This window comes from Dermacentor silvarum, chromosome 4 (genome assembly GCF_013339745.2).
Source record: "Dermacentor silvarum isolate Dsil-2018 chromosome 4, BIME_Dsil_1.4, whole genome shotgun sequence".
Lineage (NCBI taxonomy): Eukaryota > Metazoa > Arthropoda > Arachnida > Ixodida > Ixodidae > Dermacentor > Dermacentor silvarum.
This window is the reverse complement of record NC_051157.2, coordinates 10,337,449-10,357,627: the sequence shown is the minus strand read 5'-3', so window position 1 is coordinate 10,357,627 and position 20,179 is coordinate 10,337,449. Positions and strand designations below refer to the sequence as shown.

At 41.6% G+C, this 20,179-nt stretch overlaps 1 protein-coding gene across 4 annotated transcripts in view; it reads left to right on the top strand.

The window, feature by feature from the left end:
* LOC119449417 (tuberin-like) overlaps positions 1-20,179 on the top strand; it is a 138,474-nt gene that overhangs the window by 114,123 nt on the left and 4,172 nt on the right. For 3 of the 4 annotated variants that reach the window (XM_049665190.1, XM_037712585.2, XM_049665189.1), the window contains 4 exons: positions 2,410-2,482; positions 10,241-10,508; positions 17,861-18,000; positions 19,700-19,778. In XM_049665190.1, the coding sequence (XP_049521147.1) occupies positions 2,410-2,482; positions 10,241-10,508; positions 17,861-18,000; positions 19,700-19,778 (560 nt within the window). Of the gene's footprint in view, positions 1-2,409; positions 2,483-10,240; positions 10,509-12,231; positions 12,312-17,860; positions 18,001-19,699; positions 19,779-20,179 lie in introns of those variants that run through there. The other variant, XM_049665191.1, reaches the window with a different exon arrangement.

Below are 20,179 nucleotides of genomic sequence, written 5' to 3'. Positions count from 1 at the left end.
CATGCGGAAAGCAAAAGCAAAAGACCGTCACATTGAAACAGAAATGAGCTATCGTAAAGGATGTCGCGTCAGAAGTCGCATGTTGCAATAACTGCAGATTATTTTGCTGTTGTTTTATTAAAATGTAGTTGGATACGTAGCTGCGTCTTCATCTTCTTCTTTGCATGTGTAACCCTTTCCATACCACGAAAAAAGAAAATTTTATAAAATTTACTGGAAATTTTTTGCACTCAGTTTGTAGACCCTTTTTTTTTTTTCTGAATAAAATGTCTTGCGAAACAGCATTTTGCAGGGCTCGATACACTATGAAAAAAGAGAATATGAAGCAAAAATAACCTAAACGGTGCAAAAACATGCGCATGAATAGTGCCTACTTTTTCACAGCTCCTAAAGCAGTTAGTAGGCCGTCTTCGTAGAGTAGACTCACGGGCAGCCGCAAGGTCCTCTGGTCCATCCAAACAATCGTCGTCATCAGACTCTTCATATGAGAACACGTTATTTTCCGTTTCCATGCAAAACTCTACAGAGCTGTCATCTGATGAGGAGTCATCAAAATACTTTCTTTTACGCACACTTTCATTGCCTCATTTTGAGGAGGCAGCCATGTTTTATGTGAGGGTGTCAGAGGCGGCAATATAATGAAAGGCAGGAAACATATGGCACAACATAGACAACTGTGGCCATCTAGTGTCAGGAATCGCAACTAGATGCGATAGGACAAGTATAGTCGTCATAGGTTCACTGTGTGACAAATTTTTGTTTATGACGACTATACTTGTCAACAAGAGATAGAGAGTTAAAGTTGTACACACTTTTGGGCATAAACTGCAGTAAAGGTCAATAATCAATATAACGAAGCCATTTCCACTCCTCCTTCAACTTTGTTAAAACAAGACTCAAGTGTATAAGCTGAAACAGTGCAACTGAATTGAGGACACAAAGAAAACATGTAACACAGGAGAAGTGCTTTGGTGCTGGTCCTGAGGTGCTTGTTTTCTTTGCGTGTTCATTTCAGTCATGCTATGTCAGCTTATATTGAATACGAACCAGCCAGACCTCACCAGTATGTTGTTATAGAATACAATGTTTTCACCACAGAAGGTGAGTGCAATGTTTACTTGCATCTTAGCCTGAATTCTGGATTACCAAATATTATGCAGATTTTGGTTTTAAGTAAGTGAAATGTTTTCCCAAAATGGTCACTCATCGCGGAAATGTGACTGGTTTTGTAGTAAGCACACTGACTTGCTGTGCTGTCGGCAGTTATTTGCTTTGACAGAGATGTGTACCTTGAGAGCAGGTGTCCATTTGAAAAAAAAAGGGGGGGGGGGAGGAGGATCATATTTTGCCCTATTCAGTGACATTCGTTATACAAAAACACATTTACACATATTTATTATAGAAGCAACAGCATGTTATTCATTGTAACAAACTTTATTTTTCTCACGTGTGGCTATATCTTTGTGCAGGTAGTCTCCCACTCAGTGGCGTTGTGAAACAATGGCACTAGTTCATGTGGTGAAGCACTATGATGTAAGAACAGTAAATGTCTGCTCAGTTGACGGTTTACCGCAATATGGTACAGGCACACCAAGTAAAGTGGAGCTGTAGGGAAAGTGTGTATTGTGATCAAGGCTGGGAATGGACCTATGGATTTGACCACAAAGTTTGAGCAGAGGAGAATGCTTGTGCGATAGCCATATTGCGAGAGATGTGTAGACAATGAAGACCAACCTGTGTCGTACTGCTGTCTCCTATAGGCGATTGAAGCTACCTGTGTCACAATTGTTGCTCAAAATGATAAACACAGCACTGGAATAACCTTGGCCCAGAAGTTTTCACTGATGCTGAGAGCGTGACATTTTTTGAACGAAATTTAGAATTGTATTTTTCCTCAGTTGTATTTTCTGTTGTCTTCTATGATTTGGATGTTGACTGATAGTTGACTGTATTTTGTTGTATCTGACTAGTTTCACCCTGTAACAGATCATCCGGGCTTACAGTATTGTAAATAAATAAAATAAATAAATGTTGTGCAGAAAGGGAGATGAGAAGCTTTACTGACTGGTGCATCTGCATGCGCCAGGTGTCGCATCTTCTGCTTAGCCATAGCCACTGCCTAGAAATGGCAGCTACAACAGCATAAGCCTCAGTAATGATCATGACAAAATTCCAATGCTGTTCTTCTAAAAACGTAGACATTGTTTTATTGCTCACTATTTGCCTAAAGTAAGCATAGCACGAAAGCTGAGGCTTTTTTGCCAATACGGGAAGTACTGATAAGCTGAATGGTAGTGGATCACGTGAAAGCAGGGAATGAAAAACTTCAGCTACCTTTGTGAGCTTCTGTTCGCATGTGATTTTGGCACAACAGTCGGCTCAGTGTGACAGTCACCATTGGTAGTGCAGGTTTGTCTTCCTGCACCTGTTTCGGAGTCTTGGCCAAGCAGAGCGGGCCCTGCCACTTCCAGAATCAGATGTGGTAAGTAAAGTGAAGGTGGAATCTACTACTAACATCACCTGTGCATCTGAACATAAACTTGTCGCTTGTTTACACTGGCGTACTGCAAGCAGGCATGTTCACTGCATGTGTTGCTAATCATGCTATCAGTAAAGTAATCTGATTCAACCTCTAGTAGCTGTCAGCTCCATTAATAATACTGATGCAGTATGACCTCAAGTCAAACTATTCTAAAGGGTTTCTGTAACACCTCTCATGTAAGCTGTGAAATACTAAGTGTTCTGTTTTTGTTGTTCTTTTTTTCACAGCCACAATATGGCCTTGTAATAGGCCACAGTAAAAGCAGAACATATGTGCACAAAGAAAAAGCATGTGGTCACAAAACACATCCATAAAAACATTCACACATTTTCATAACATAGACAGTTGAAATAACGCAGATACATGAGATTTACAGAAATGCATTATTAAGTATTACCTACTAATCGCACCTGAAAACTGATCCAGTGGTAAGCACTGTGACGTGTCATCTGATAATTAGTTTCCCTGACCAATGATTCGTGGGAATGATTCTTGCTATTGAAGGGCATCTCTTCGCGAATCCTTTCCGATCGAAAGTTTTTGAATGTACTATGTTGTGTGAGTGGCAAGCGAATACTGCCCTTACTATACCCTCTTGCCTTATCCTCATTTCCATTGTTCCTTCTGAGCTTGAACCCATGCCAGTCCTCACGCAAATTGATTCTTGCCATGCTCTCCTAATCGTCACACTGAGCTTTGCTATCAACATGGCTTCCAAAATTGAGTGGCACAATCATCCATTGTGTTGGCCGACCTCGGAGGCCATAGTATGCACACAATGGTATAGTTTTACTGCCTCAGCAGATAAGGTGAGCTTTTATAGTGACCGTCATTTGTGCGACAGCATGTGGTGGTGTGCTCGATATCAATCAAAGAAGAGGCAGCAACACGGCCTGTATCAGGGTGCTGAATTTGCTTTGAAACACTATTATTAAGAGTTATAGAATATTAGTTACCTTGCATATACATCACTGGGATAGATGACGACTTTGTTGCGTGTTTACTTAGCCACTAATTTATAAATTGTTTCTCACATCACTTCTTTGTTTAGAAGGAATTATAAAATTGGTGGCATACTGGCATCTTGTTACAACTGTGTAGCTGCAATGAATGTGTATACATCAAACTCTAATTAATATGTTGGGGGACAGCTTGGCATATCCCAAATTTCATATGCTATTGAGAGATCTGCTGAAGCCAAAAGCAAGTAGGGTTTCCAAAATAATTTACTCCGCACAATTGCCACCCTAAGATGCTTGTCAATTAAAAGGCTCAGTGACATTTGATAACAGTCATGAATATATGCATTGAAACGGATGACCTGGCAATTATAGAGAATCACTGGCTACTTAGCAACTAGCCTAGAGAAGATAGGGAAGTGGTAAGAAATTTGATTGGCTTTTTTTTGTTGCCTATGGCGCAATAACATGATAAACTTATGTCAACCATTCGTGTGATAAAGTCGCATGGAAATTTAGCATGCAGCCCTGCATTCAACATAATAAATCGAAGAATCAGTCATTCATACGAGTTATTTTGCCATGAGTTATGTGACACAATGATTTCCATTAAATTTCAGTTATACAAACATATAAGCAGCTACAAAAGCAACTATACAATACCAGTTGAACCTCGATATAACGAACATGGATATAACAAGTTTTCGGATATAAAGAGGTTAATATAAATTTGGTTGGTCATGATTTAATTGAACGGGGTATTCTTCTGTTATAATGAAATCTAAAATGTGGGATACAACATGTTATCGCTTATAGCGAAGCAAATTTTTGCTAGCATGTGCCTCAAAATATATGCTCTGATAGCAAAAACGTTAAATACAGTCGCCAATCGATTTTTCAGATGCCTGATTTTTCGGATCTGCACCATTTTCAAACTTCCCTGCGACACCTGCACGTACCCCTAGCACTAATGTACGAGTATAATGGCAGTAACCGAAATTGGCCACAAACATGGCGGCCATGAACAAAGTTCATGCTACCATGTTTGTGCGATGTCGCCATGTTTGCACCAGTTCTGCCATGTCGACTAGGCATGAAACTGCAACCTTGGCCTCCTGGCAGAGCAGCGCTGGTTAGGCCTAGCAGTTTAAACAGTACGGCTGGCAGAGTGGTTGGTGACAAGGAATTGCAGGAAACTCGCCGTCGATATATTCACACTTGTAAACATTCTCAACGACCAAGCGTGAGATCAGATGCACAAGCTAGACTGACGGCCGTAGTGCGCAGTATGGATCCAATCTACATGTGGCCTCATCCATGTCCGAAAAGTCTGGTGGAGGCTTCGCTTGGTTCGACCACTGTCGGAAAGCCAATCTGGCGATCCTGCATGATAACACCGATTGCACGGTTGCATAATCGTGGTGGTCCAGACGGTGTGTGTGTAATTTATCATTGTTCTTGTGCCTCATATTGGCAGGGCAAGCTGCTTATCGGCCATCTTCTGTTACTAATGGCTAGAATGTCAACACCTTTCCTGTCTAACTCATTCGCTGCACTTGCCAGAGTGTACTCAAGTTTTTCTTTCCCATAATGTGTGCACGAAAAAGAAACGCAGTGTGGTGGTTGATACCTCAAAGGATTTTAAAATTCCACTATACTGAATGTGGGGTTATTGTAGATACTCAGTAATTTGCACACACATGTGTTACAAATTTTCATAATTTTCTGTTTGAGAAAGAGTGGTTCTGTATTACAAAAAAAAAAAATTCTATTGAAGGAAGTGCTTTCTTTTTAATTAGTTTCTGCAAGTTCGACACTGTTGTGCTTCCCCAGATTAGACTGCAGTTATACAAATGAGAATTAAAGATAGCAAAGTAATAACATCTTCTTAATACTTACTGAGAAAGTGTGACAGTTCTGGATTAATACACCTGTGGCTTTTAACTTTGGTAATATCGTTTAGCATATTTACATGTTTTTACAGAAAATAACAGCTAGGTCATTCCACGCGAAACGTCCTAGACCCAAAAAGCGACCATCGCAGATTTATCTTTAAATAAAATTGGGCTAGTTGGCGACTGTAAATGACGTTCCATCGAAGTATTTTTGTCCAAAAATTTTTTTTCGCCGATGTAAGTGCTCTTTTATGTTTCCGCAAGGAAGCAAATGTAGGCTGAAGGTAAACTTTTAAAGTGAACTGTGAAACTAAGTACATTGACAAGTAAAAATAATGGGAATGACAAGAACCATATAAGAATTTTTAGCGTTTAAGTGGCTCAATAAAAAAGTGCAAATTTCTGCATTTTCAGAAATTTTTCGCGTAAACATCGTTCCTTTTAAGACACAATAACTTTTTACCGATTTTGCATGTTGCTATAGTTATTGCTAAAAATAAGTCAAAAATATTTTAAAAGTAACTTTCAAGAAATTTGCTTCCAAGGTTGGCAAAAAATTACTTTACAAGGTTTGGACGGGATTTAAGCATTAAGGCCATCCAAATAAAAATATGCAAGGTAATTCATTATACGCGCACCAACCTTTTAGCTTGTGACCTAAAAATTTTTATTAGAATAAATTTTGTTTGAAGCAAGAAACTTAAAGTCCACAGCCAGTTTTGCCGGTAGCAACATGGCACACATTTGCTTAGCAAAGAGCGAGAGTTGCATATGTATGCAAAAAAAAACCAGTGCCACAAACGGGTTCAGCAGTGAAGGCCCCGTTTGGCATTGCTTACCAGTGAGACTGGCTGTGGATTTCAAAAATTTTTGTCTTGCCTCAAGCAGAATTTACTCAAATTAAAATTTGTAGATAACATTTGCTAGGAGGCTGATGCGAATAATGAGCCATCTGATGTGTGCTTATCTGGAGGGTTTTAGTCGACTAATTTAGGTCTGAATCTCATAATAAAGTAGTTTTTATGCAAACGCATTATATACCCCATTACACGAAAATCCGTCGGCGTGACCGAAAGATGGCCGACACCACAAAGAGTAAAAACACATAAAAAAATGCTCACAGTGACGTCAAATTTCTCAAGGAGGTTCCTGCAAACAATGTAAATTAATGCCATTGAAAAGAAAATTTGGTAAATTTTGTTCTGGGTGGGAATAAAACCCGGGTGTTGGGGGTGCGACACAAGCACGCTTTCCTGGCAAGGTGGCTCCAGGGTTCTAGTTGACTAAAGATGTGCCTAGTGTGTTCGTCATTGCATACTTTATGTCACAGCCATCTGGCTGACTAAACGTGTGGCCTAGTGCATGCGTCGTTGGGCATGTGACGATGCAGCTGATGGGGAGGAGGTGGCGCCACATCATGAGTGTGTAAAATGAGTGTATAAAATAAAAAGCATTAATGCCCAATTGAATGCCGCTGAGCGGTCCTTCGAGGTATGAACTCTCCACAGGCAAGATAGCGCGTTGAGATGCTTGGTGCATTTTGATTTGGCCTTACCGAGACGCGGTTAGAATACAGGCGTTCCTTGTCCGTGCAAGCGGACAAGGAAGGTGCAGAAAAAAACATCCACATCTAAGCAGCCTTTTTTTAAAAATATTTTTCTTGCCAAATTTAGAAGTAATTTTATGAAAAGTACTTTTTTAATAAGTTGAATTATATTTAGAATAAACAATAACCGGAAAAATGGGTAAAAAATTTAATGTGCTTGAAACATTAACGATGTTCATGCAAAAAATGTCTGAAAACGCACCATTCTTTGCTTTTTTTACTGAGCCAATAAAATACATAAAAGTCTTACATGTGTTCGTTATGACGTCACATGAAATAAAAAATGTCACAGTTTCGCCCTAAGGGCGAAGCAATGAATGCGATAGCAACACAGCAATGTCATACGAAGTAAGGCGAGCGGCTTTGGTAGCAACAACACGCAGAACTGTTGTCGACGCCATCGGCGTTTTGCCCGCGTTACCTCAAAATGTGTGCGGCGTTGGTGACTGTCGCTGGAGCCTCTGATATAAATAGGCACTTGGTGCCGCAGCTAAACGTCGCCTCCCTTCCCTCCCCCTCCCCCACGGCCTCTCGCGCGTCTGAAGAAGGCGCGTTTGCTCTACATATATGGTGATTGTAAAGGAGAAAAGAGACGCCTACTTCTGCAGCCCTTAAGCGAGCATGGCGCAGAACGCGCGTTTGTTCTCCGCCGTGCGTTCACTCCCCGTGAAAGACGCGCCCCTCGCGCCCTTTCACTCGCACATACAGCGTTCGGCGCGCGGCGACGATTTCATCTCCAAATGACGTCATACGGAACCTCACGGCGACGGCGACGCCGACGGCAGAAATCTGCTTTTGAGTGTCCATATAATTGCTATCGCAATAAAATGCTAGCGGAAATAAGATTTGTCATTATACGTGTTTCACACTTGATTCTAAACGATTTGTCTTCAAGCAACTTTTGCTTCTTTGAAAAAAATTTAAGAGTGCTTACGTCACCCAAAATGTATTTCTTGAGAAAAAATGTTTCGAGAAACCTCATTCACGCAATCTCCAATTGGCGCAATTTTTTTTTTAGGGAATCAGCGGTGCTCGTTTTCGGGGTCTGGGACATTTTGCGTGAAATGACCCAGCTAGAACTAATACTACTTTTCCTATATAATTTTAATGGTCCAAGAACTGCATGATCATCTATTCTTTCCAGAGTGCCTGGTGTGCAAAACAAAACACATTTAGTTTTGAGCCTATTTAGAATGAGAATACTGGCACCATATCTGTACACCGGCAGAATGCGCTTGTCTTTTGTCTCTATGCCTCTTCTACGAACGAGCATGAGCAATCATTCGCACTTATAAGGTATATCTGCAACCCTCCTTAATTTTTATGTTGTTAACGTAAAAAAAGAAAAAAACAAACAAAAATACTTCACATATATGTTAAACAGACAAATAATACATCAAAGATAGCGTAGCTGTATAAGTGAGTTCTTACACCCTTTAGAAGTACTAGGGGTCTGTTTGCTGGCTCACGGCCTTGCTCAAATGCAGCAGCAATGCTGTGTTCGAGTGCAGTCATGGCTGGCTGTCCTTAGTGACGGTCCGCAAGCAGGCTGCGTTGCAGTACCCCACCATCAGCTTTCACTGCCGCAGACGTACAAACTCCTAGCTGACCTATGCGTTAGGATCAATTGTTTTAGCTGATCGCTGTAAAATAAGTGGTCTCGGAACGCTTTGCAGGGTGACTCCAAATTAAGCCATAGATGGGGTTTATATCTGCTTAATTCGACGTATTGATAATGCACACTCAGTTAATTAAGATTTAATAAGATATAGTGCTGTTTGATGAAAACCACAATGCTCTAACTTCTCCAATAATATTGATTGGTTGACAGGCTTAAATGCTTTAATCTAGAAATATTCTCAATGTATTCCCAAAGGCAAATATGTCGCCTTTGCGTCGAATGTATCTGACATATATATATATACACAGCATAGACCACTTATAACGTAACCGTTTATAGTGCAGAACTGGCTACAACGCGGCCTTTTCCGACTCGCGTTTACCCTCCCATAGCACTCCATGTATACGCATACTGCTTACACTGCAGTCGCGTGAGACGAAATACCGGCTATAATGTGGCTTCCACGGGAAAATCTCGCCGACAAGGGTGGCAGCGAGCACACTTCTCAACAAGGTGCGTGCTGCCGGCCAGCGTATGCATTATTCAATGCAATCAAACTCTCGTTAATTCGGACTTATTTGGCCGCACATCGGTTAATTCGGATTACTTTCGGAGCTCGGTGAGCAAGGAGCACCGCAAATGTGCGATGCAAAAGAGCAAGAACGGCGCTAGCGTCCAACCGAAACGAAGCGGCGGAGTCCGCATCGCTACAACCATTAGTTGAAATCGTACGTGAATGACAGCAACGCCGGAACGCTTCAAGCCTATTTGTGTCTTTAAAGCCTGTATTCTTGTGTTTACCTCCACGCATAACCACGTGTTGGCCGCGGGCTTTCGTAACTGCGTAGTCGTCATCCATGATCGCGTCGATAGCGGCCACGGTTTTCTCCGCAGCAGTTGCGGCGAACAGTAGTTTCGTTTTTACTCGGTACGCACGTCGGCCGCGTGCCTAAAAAACTGCGTAGTCGCCATCGATGATCGCATAGATAGCGACCGCGGTTTCAACTGCCAGTTGTTGCAGCGAATGGTAGTTAATTTGTCCAGACTCGGTGCATGCGTCGGGCGCATGCCTTCAGCACAGCAAAGTCGCCATTCATAATTGCGTCGATAGCGGTCACGTTTTTTTCCGCAGCGGTTGCGGCAAACAGTTAATTCGTTTTGACTCGGTGCAAAGCTGTCGAGCTTGAAGAGCACCGGCTACATCGCGATTATATTTTTGCCAGCTCACTAGCGAAAACGTAATCACGATGTGCGCGCGATAGTACAAAGCGTGTCTACATGCTTGGTCTACATGTTTTGCATACGTGCAGGGCTTGAACATTGTTGTTTTGGTTATAGTGTGGTACCGCTTATAGTGCAGATATTCGCGACTCCGGCGACTTACGTTATCAGCGGTCTACACTGTATATTTTTTTTCTTGTAGTTTTAGCTCACTGCCACATCACTGTTTTACAAGCTTGAAAATTTCCAACTGAAGTTCAAGTGTACTGCAGCCACTATGAAAGTAGAAGGAACAGTGGCATCGAAACTGGTGGTGAAGGCCCACATGTTGGAAGGCACCCACAAGCCTGCAAGGCACCAGCAGTGTCTTGACATATCTTGTGGCAACTTGTGCAGGAACGATCTGTGGGCGTGTTTGACCACATTCTGACCTACGAGACCCACAGGATGGGCCTCCTGTATGTCGGACCAGGCCAGTCAGGCCAGGAGCAGTGCATCCTGTCCAACACGCACGGGTCTGTGCGCTACACTATGCTGCTACGGGGGCTTGGCTCGCTGGTGCGCCTGTCGGAGCTGGACCCTCGGCGTACTTACTTGGGTGGCCTGGCTTGCACGGGCGAGGACGGCAGCCATTGCCTCTGCTGGCAGGATGACGTCACCCAGGGCAAGCAGCTCCATCACCTCCCTCTTTTCTTCCTCCTCACCTGCCAGCTTCCTTTGCAACTGCTTGTGGATGCCCTGGTGCGTGAGCATGCATGCAGTCATTGGCTTCCTGGGCTCACAGTGTGTTGTCCTCCTGACCTATCGCAGTTGACCTGGGGCTGAAGCTGCATGGGTGCCAGAATGGATGTCAGCATGGTAGTGAGCATATAACATTTTCACCAATCACAATCTTGCAATGCCTCTGCCAGCCCATACTGTCCCCTTGACTGCCTTGACCTGCTAGTTTACTAGAGTAGCACAGTGTGTATCCTACCAAACTTGGCACACAAAAGTTTTTGGTTGGCACACTTCTCTATCTCGGAAGCTCTTTATCCAGTTCACCTTACAACCACATGCATTCTTTTTCCTGCCATTAAAATGGCATTGAATGTCGTTAAGCGCATCAGAAGTGCCACCGTCCTCTGCTACTACTCACAGATGGTGCTGGCTCACAAGTAAACAATATCGCAAGTGTGCTGTAAATAACATATAGCCGATTCTCTGCCAGAATAGGGATACTTGCCCTGTTTTCACAGAATCACACATTTGGTTATTATAAATGCAGAGCGTGCAAGGAGGGATTTTGGGTCATGACTGGACAGGCATTGCACAAAATGTGGTGTTCATTGGGCTTGCGCTACTCTAGGTTAACTTCTGGCTATATGGAATGTGCATACACAAGAGCAGCAGAACTGGCAACAAAGGCATTGGCAATCGTGTTACCGTCCCTATGGGGCCTTCATTTAGCACAGATGTTCATTTGGCTGTATTGTTAAAATTGATTCTGGCATAACAAGATAGCATCCAGGCAAGCCTAAGGGCATTGCTTGTCTTTTCATTGTGTACTTGCTCAAAACACCTGAGGCATGGTTTGAGCAGTGCACAGCATCACGCTGTGCACTGGTTCACGTGTCGCATCAATGTAGCATGTTTGTTGCTGCACTGCTTACTGCATGTCACCCACTGTACATCACCATAGAAACCCCACTGCTTTGTGCAACACTTGAATAGAAAATAGCACCTTATTCTATCCATTGCTTCCAAAGTATGGAGATGTACACGATTTTGACAAAAGCTAACCACCCTACAGTGCTCTTCACAAAAGTCTTGTGTTTTCTAACTTGGCAGGTTTTTATAAGATGTAAATTTTTAATGTTTACAAGTTTAAGTTGACTTAAGCATTCCTGAGTCTCTTTGTATTGCTCTGGTAAACTGTCTTGAAGATTTTATTGTACATACAATGTGTTATGGTATTTGTTACTGCACAGTAAAATAATCTGTTTTCCTAACACACAAGCTTGATCAATGGAACCATTGATTCTGCTTCATAAGCTGAGAGCAGTGCCACATGTACATACTTTAGTTTTTATTTATGAAGCAGTGCCTGCCTATTATCTTCAGCTAAATGTACATGCCTACATGGATGCAATGCTCATTGCATGCATAGGGATTGCTTCCCAACAAAATTACAACTGCATTTTATATATACACTCATTCCGGTGCAGATTGTTCTGCAGTATTTGAGTGACACCCACAGTAAGGCACTTCTTTAGCCAGAATAGCACTGCATTTGCTTTTTTAATGTTCTGGGGAACAAATGTGTGTTCATCTACTTCTTGTGAGCCGCTCTCTATTGAGGCACTTCTCGAGCTTTTGCTTCGATGTCATCCTTCTGCTTCTTTCAGGCCTCTTGCTTACAAGCCACATTGCGACCCGTGGTATCTTCCTTCTGCTTCTCATGAGCTTCACGCTTCTGAACTGCTTTGTGAGCGTCTATCCTTTTCGCTTACCTGTAAGCTAGTATGAATGTTTTAAGTGCAGATGCATTAGTCTATAGCCTTCGCTCTGTGTGTTTTCACATAGGTAGCAGTGAGACACATTACATACGAGGCTGGTGCCTCACACTGAAAGTGGGCATGGCTCAGTAGAAAGATGTTAATGTTGTTTGCAATGCATTTGCATCTGCATTTCACCTGCAGTTCACCTACATTTGTTATAGTGAACTTAATTCCAAAGTGTACATTTGCAATTGCAACATGCTTAGAAACCAGCTAAAGAGCACTTGCATGTTGCACTCCAATTAAATTACATGTAACAGTTATTCTGATCAGTTCTTTTCTGTTTGCATTTCAATTTATGCTCATGATACATAAGACTTTTACAAAACTTGTCAAAGAAAAAGTAGGCATTTTATGTAAACTGTACAGTAACATGGCGAACATGTCCACTTTAGTGCTCAATCTATTACTGCTTGCTGAGTAGGAATTGTGTAGTTAGTTTTGTAAATGCGATGCCTCAGTTTTTAGGAAATTATTTAATGTTCATAAATCTATGCAAAAAAAAAAAAAAAACAATTGAGAGTCTGAACAAAAAATTTTCTCTGAATTGTTTATCTTGCATTTCGGTTAGGAATTAGAAATTATTCAATATTCGGTTTGATATTTTCTAATATCTATATTTGATATGATTAGAAAATTTCACTGCTCAAACACCCCTAATATTGGAAAAGGAAGGTAGCCAAGGCAGTATCAAAGGCTGCTGTTACTTATTCAAAGCACCGACCATGTGTTTTAAAAAACAGTAGCAATAAACTGGACTAGCTGCTGCTCTGGCGTGGACCAAGCGTATTGTGGTGCAAGTGCTTTATCTATTGTATGTTGTGCAAATATGTAGGGGCGCCAGGTACTATACACAACTATTCCAACTTGACTGCTGGTTCATTTGTGTTCAAATTACACACAGAGTTGGCATATTGTGGTGCATGCAGCTTAACAACATGTTTGCCTGTGTTCAGAATAAATCAAGCTATGCATTGTCTGCAGTGACCCCAAACAGAATGGTTGGCACCATGTGTCATTGTTAGGGCAAAATGCGACTTGAGCCGTGTTGCACCGTTGCAGTGAGTGATGGTGCCACCATTCTGTGCTGTGTGAAATTTGAGCATGAGAGAACCAGTACTTTAGCCAGACGATTAAAGTGTACACATAATATTCATTACTGCAAAACACCTTTACATGCAGTGACGCTTAACGGCCATTCCAATTACTTGCTGTGGGACTGAGACCCGCCATGGTGGCTTAATGGCTATGACTTGATGGCTGCACTGCTAAGCATGAAGTCGTGGGATGAAACGCCAGCCGCAGTGGCCACATTTTGATGGGGGTGAAATGCAAGAACGCTTGTGTACTGTGCATTGGGTGCACGTTAAAGAACATCAGGTGGTCAAAATTAATCCAGAGTCATAATTAGGTTGTGGTTCCTCATATTTTCTTTTTATTGAGTCAGCTGGTACGTCAGAAACCTGGCTTCCACTAAGCTTCTCTTGTGCTTGCTCACATTGGCTGCAGTGCTTTGCACTGTGCCTGTTTGTTTTAACCGTTGCATGGAGATGCATTTAGGGCATGATAACTGTGCACTGTGTGCTGCTTTAATCCTCTCCCACCTGCATGTAGTTGGTCTTGCAAAGTTCTGTCTGAATGCACAACCTGTGGTTATTGTGTACTGTTTTGCAGCTACGTGGTGCTGATGTGGGTTTACCCTGAAGATTAAGGAAAGATCTGTGAAGCATACACGTCAGTCGTGCACACTGCATTAGTTGAGGGCAAGCACGTGCTGCTCAGAAAGGCAGCACTTACCGCTTTTCTGAAAAAAAAAAAATGAAAAAAGATATATATTAGTTTTTGTTTTGAAAAGTGTATGGAGAGAGGGGGAGGATGCAGAGTTAGATGACTATTCAAGTTTCGCATATGAAAGAAGGAAACAAATAACTTGAACTAAAAGAGAGTAATCTAAGGTAGTAAGAGTGGCTCAAAGCCATGTACATTTGTATTTGAGTGTGTGTGTGTGCCACTTGGCGTTGCAGGGCCCACTACTAGTTACACAAGTCCAGAGGAAGTCACACTCTCTTATGTAGAACAACCATCAATTTTGTGTCTTAGAACAGAAGAAAAAAGCAGGTAGATTTTTTTATGCCACACAAACTTGCAACTTATTGGCACTGTTTTATAGTTCTACAGGGCTGGTTGCTTTGCAGTTTTTGTACAAACTGAAAACTTCTTGCTTTCTTGACATGTTCTCTACTTGTGGGTCACTGGTGCATCACTTTATGTATTTCTCTTGTGTGGCAGGCAATATGCAGGCCTTTCCTGTATTGCAAAAGTCATATCCATATGAAAAAAAAAATCTAGTGCTAGTGAAAAATGGTTGTTGTGCATAGTTTTAGATAGCATGAAAGATATCTAGCTTTCCAAGAATGCTATGGCCGATGACACACTGCTTCAGTCAGAAACACTTTTTCAGATTTTTGTGCTTTTAGGTTCTTTCATCACTAAAGATTATGTTAAATGCTATTTGTAGTAGTGTTCTTGAAAAATACGAATAACCATCCATCTGGAGCTGCATTTTTTAACGACTGCTTTTGTGTATACTTTCACATTTGTGAGATCTCGTGTGACTAGCATTGAATGCATCAGGTGTCAACAAGCGACAGCATTCCTGGTACAGTTCCAAACATGCTGTTGTAGTACAGTGCCAAGGACAGTGTTATATGTAGACACCTATGCGTCCAGAGCAAGTTGCATGAATTTTTAAGAAAATTGAATGTATGCCCAAAAGTGATCATTCAAGAATACCACCCTAGCATTCACTCATCAGCCGGTGTCACCTGAATGGTTCTGGCAGCAGTGACTGCAGTTTCAATTTATGCTTGCACAGCGAGAAATAATCGTAGCACCACATGTCTACGGCCACTAGAAAGCTTGTTTTATAAATTTTTTATCTGGGATGTTGTATGGCTCTTGTGAGCCTTATGACTGATTGTATGGTAACCATATTTTGACGTGATAGCGTTAAGGGCCCCATGTTGTAGAAAACGCAGTGTCGGCGTCAGAGGCAGCGTCTCCGGCCAAGAAAACCATCTCGAACCATGCATCCTGATCCATGCAGGCACTCCGCGTGACGCAGAGGCATTACTGAACTACCGTACTTAATTGTTTATAAGGTGGTCATGATTACAAGGTGAGGGTGCAATTGAGGGAACCCCCCCCCCCCCCCCAAAAAAAAAAAAAAAAAAAATCTTGAGTATGCACACCAATATAAGGCGATGCAGAATAACCGACGGACTATTGATACTCGGCGGGGATCGCCTAAAATATTGAATTACCAACACAGCCAACATGCAAAATGGCGACCATAAAATAGAAGAGGGGGGAAGGGGGGCTTCAAAACGTGGAGTGTAGGTTATATGCGAATTTTGCCTTAGGTGTTTTGCCATAACGCCATACTGTAAGGTGAAAGTCGCACTGCCGTGAAGCCACACCTAAAGGCGAAATTCGCGTATGAGGCGGGGGGGGGGGGGGGGGGGGTGCAGGGTAAAATTCCAGGCTTTACCAGGCTAAAAATCCTGGGAAGAAAACCTCGCCTTGTATTCGAATGAATACAGTAATTGAACTTCTCAAAGTAAAATGTGTTAGAAAATTCGTAAAGTATGACTTACACAGAACCTACAGACATGATAGCGTCAGATTGTAATTTGAATATACGAAAAAACATAATTCTGGTACGCAGAAACTCAAAAACAAAGCCCCTTTTAACCTGATAGCGTTTTCCAGCTGCCATTTGTCTTAGTATTAGCGGTGCGGCCCGCTCGGTTCTTTGCAGCACCATCAAAAAAGAACCAGGAAGCTTGCTATTGTGTATAGCATTCACCACCAGCGTTTCCTGGAAAACATTACGGTTACATAAGCTGCAGTTGCTGGGAAGCATGAGAAGCAGTCGGGGATCTTTGAATGCTATCGCATTCCACTCTTAAAGGCGAAGCTTAAGCGTCCTCCAAATTTTTGTTTATGTAACAGTTGTAAAAGGAATCATAGTTGGAATTTTTTACTCCTAAGTGGCTACATATTGTTGCTGTAATAGGCCAAAATTTGTTACGGTGTTAATGTGCAGTTTTCAGCTGCAGTGGCAAATGCAAAGACACAGTGGTGTCTTTTTTGTTCGTCATTGGATCAAGCTGATATGTATGCATGCTCTATTATTGCAAGCTGAAATGCACCATAAATTTAAGAGTTTGAACTTGTTGCTTCGCAAGTGTAGATTTCAAGACATGCACAATCAAGAAGCCATAATTTGCCTATTAAGAATGGGAACTTCAGAGTTGGTAATTTCAAATGCTTGTATTGGGACTCCAGCTGTGGGAAATATATAACTAGTATGTTAAAATAGATATTGATTAAAGATATTCATATTATGAATAATTGCAGCCTGTGTAGTTGAAGAGAATGTATGCGAGCTTTTGGGAAACAATAAATAAAGGATGCGTAAAAACGCAAGAAGCATACATCTTGCTTGGTAGCTTTGTGTTAGAATATAAAGTGTTAGATGCAGCTTCACCTAATAGTGTGTCCTTTTTACCTTTCTAGCTCAATTGCAGTGGTTGCTCGTGCGATTGTGTCGAATGAGACACTCAAGCATGATGGAATTTCTCATTTTTTAGTCACCATAGCAAGAACAAAAGCATTTCTTGCCATATTTAGCTCAAATTGAACCTTTTTTTTTTTTAAGGCATAAAAGTATCATAACAGAGCATAGGTAACGTTGAATATGGCAACAATTTGAAAATGATACAACTTTTTTTTTAGGATGCAAGTTTTTTTGACTCGCATATTACCTTCAAACATACGATACATAAAGCTTGCAACAAGTATCACATTTGGCCAGCTTTAAATACTGCACATGAACAGATATGCCATGTAGTAGCATGTTGAATTGGGCTGGTTGGTATATTACGACACTTGAAGCGAAATACTAGATGGTAGCATGATGGCAGTGTCCTATTTTTTAGCACTGTTACCTTCAAGTTCCTTAAAGATATGCCAAACATTGTGCTTCACTGACGGTGTTCATTTTCTTTCAAGGACATACTATTGGGCAAGTTGGTTGGACATTTTCCAGCATAACCAACTCGCCCAACAGTATATTCTTGCAAATTGCATTCAGTATTCTGTCTTGTCTGTTCAGTTGTCCTGACCTTGCATGGAAAGATAATCCTCTTTCAAGGCATTAACCTAGTCTAGCTGGACACAAGTTTGACGGCGTTTTTAAAAAGTGTTAGTACATTGAAGATTACTATGGCATTAGCAGCATGTTATAAATTAATTTTGCAATTGCTAGCTACAGCCATGTTCCAGGAAGCATGGGATTCAGGTCCATATTTTAATGTATGTGTTTACTTATGCTTTCTGTGATGTAGCTATTTGTTTGCAACTGCTGACTGCTGTGATGGGGGTGTGGAACACTGTTTTCTTTCTGCTGCAGTGGTGTTTCACGTGGCCACACTGATGCCTAATGTAGAAAACGATCGGCACCGAGGCAACAAGAAACGCCACATTGGCAATGACTACGTGCACATTGTGTACAATGAGAGCAGTGAGCCCTATGACCTGGCCACCATTCGGGTGCGTTGTTTTCACCGGTGCATGTCGTGCTGATCACTGTACATGGCTTGTCATATAAATGAGTGCAAAATTGGTGAATGTGTTCTTCAGAATCACATGACAAGGTTTATTTACATTAACTTTTTTTTTAATGGATGGGATAGTTGGTGCATATGCATAATAAATTTTAGCACAAACAAAACAACACAAGAAAAGAGGCATGGCAAGGTGCTACTCTCAACTGATATCTTTAGTACATCACATCACTTATAAGAAAAAATATCTAAGAAACCTGTGCATAGAAGCCATCATGACAGACAGATCAAGAGAGCCAATCATACAAACGATTCTAAAACACTGCATTCAATTTAGTGTTGTACAGAACCTTGTCCTTTCTGCACTAAAATTTATTATTTTCGTTCACCACCATTGTTACGAAATTGCAAGCTGAACTTTGCTCAGCAGACTTGCTTCAGGAAGCCGCCCAATTTTGTGTCTTTCACTATATGTTTGTTGCTCCACATGACCACTCTATTATCATAGTACCTCAACAATTGTGGTCTTGCATAAGACATCGTAAAAGAGTTTACCAATTTGGCAGCTACTGTGCGTACCAAAAAAGTTTTCTTTATCAGACATACAAAGATTACAGCAGCCTCCTAGCTAATGTTATGCACTGTTCCAGCTTGCACCATCTCAATGCAGTCACTGAAAAAAATTGCGTGTGAAATGCAATAATTCACCTCTTGCGTTGCACACTGCAATCAGGGCATAAATAAAGTAAATAAATAGGCATGATGCTGGCTGTGAGACTGCAGCTGCAGGAAGTCATGTACTATGCTTCCAGAATGTAGCACTGCATTCATCTGCGTGCATGTTTCCTGGTGTGTACAACACTGTCTTACTGGCACTGCCCTTGAAGAACAAGTGTGAGCATCCTCTTTGGTGAAGCAAGTTCCATATGACTACCAGGCAACACACATGTGCTAAGATATGCATTGTACCCGTGATAAAAGCAAAGCTACTGCTCAAAGCCAGGTAATGCTACAAATGAGAGCAATTTAACATTAGTTGCACTTAAAATTTTTGCAACATGATGTCGACCCTGGTCCAGATTTAGTTAAACTGCTGTGGTGCAGTGAGATGGTGCACATATGGCAGGCAGTGCTGCATTCCTTTGTGTGAGGTGGCTGTGCCTCATTATCTGTAATGATCAAGTTGTATGCACTTCATTGCATGGTTGCCGTCTCTTTGATGACATGCAAGTTAGAGGTGCAGGTTGTGCTGTAGTTATTGCCTATGGTGTGGTGTAATGAAACTCTAGGTGTAATGTTCAGAAATCAGAATGAAAAATTGAGGTTGATTGCTAGTAATCAAGTACATGGTGCTTTTGGTGTAATAATGTTGGCCAAGCTGCTTTATATAATCTGCAGGCAGTCATTTTGATGAACTCACATGTGAAGACTTCGTCTTCTTTCTTTTGCACCTGTGCATTAACCATATTACATGGAGTGAGTACACCACTGTGCTCTGATATTTTCCGAGCATCCAACATAACCTTGACTGGAGCTGCATATATTGTGTTCTCTCGGAAATTTTATGCTCACCTTTCGCAGTTTTTGAAGCACTGCTCCTGTCACTTGCATCAGCCTTTCACACTTCTAATTAATCTTAAGCTATCACCCCCACCTGTAAACGTGCACCTGCGCATTTCCTACAGGGGGACTGCCACTGTGTGTGCGTTGTTGTGGAACCGCTCAAGCTGGGCCACAACTTGGTGTCTCTTGTGGGCAAACCTGGTAAGTGACAGGCACAAAGAACAATGTGCGTGTGCATGTGTATTATATAAAACTGCACCTCTATTGCAAGAATGACTTGTAAAAAAGGCAAAATGCAAAGAAACGACCACTGTAGCTGTGGCCAGTACCTTGCACTTGCCAATTTGACTGAAACTTTGTTTCATATGAGCAGAGCACATGGAAAAACTTTATAACGGTAAATGTGGAAAATACTCTTATTTCAGCACTGGAGCAGGAGGAAGCAAACAAGTTTTGTACAGTACAGAGCATGCATATTTTGTTTGTTTGTAGTTGTGGCATCCACATTCATGGGTGGCTTGAAAGGTAGCATGTGACGTAAGAAACAGTCTTAAAAAAATTGTGCAGTAACCATCGACGATGATTGTCCAAGTAAGCGAATA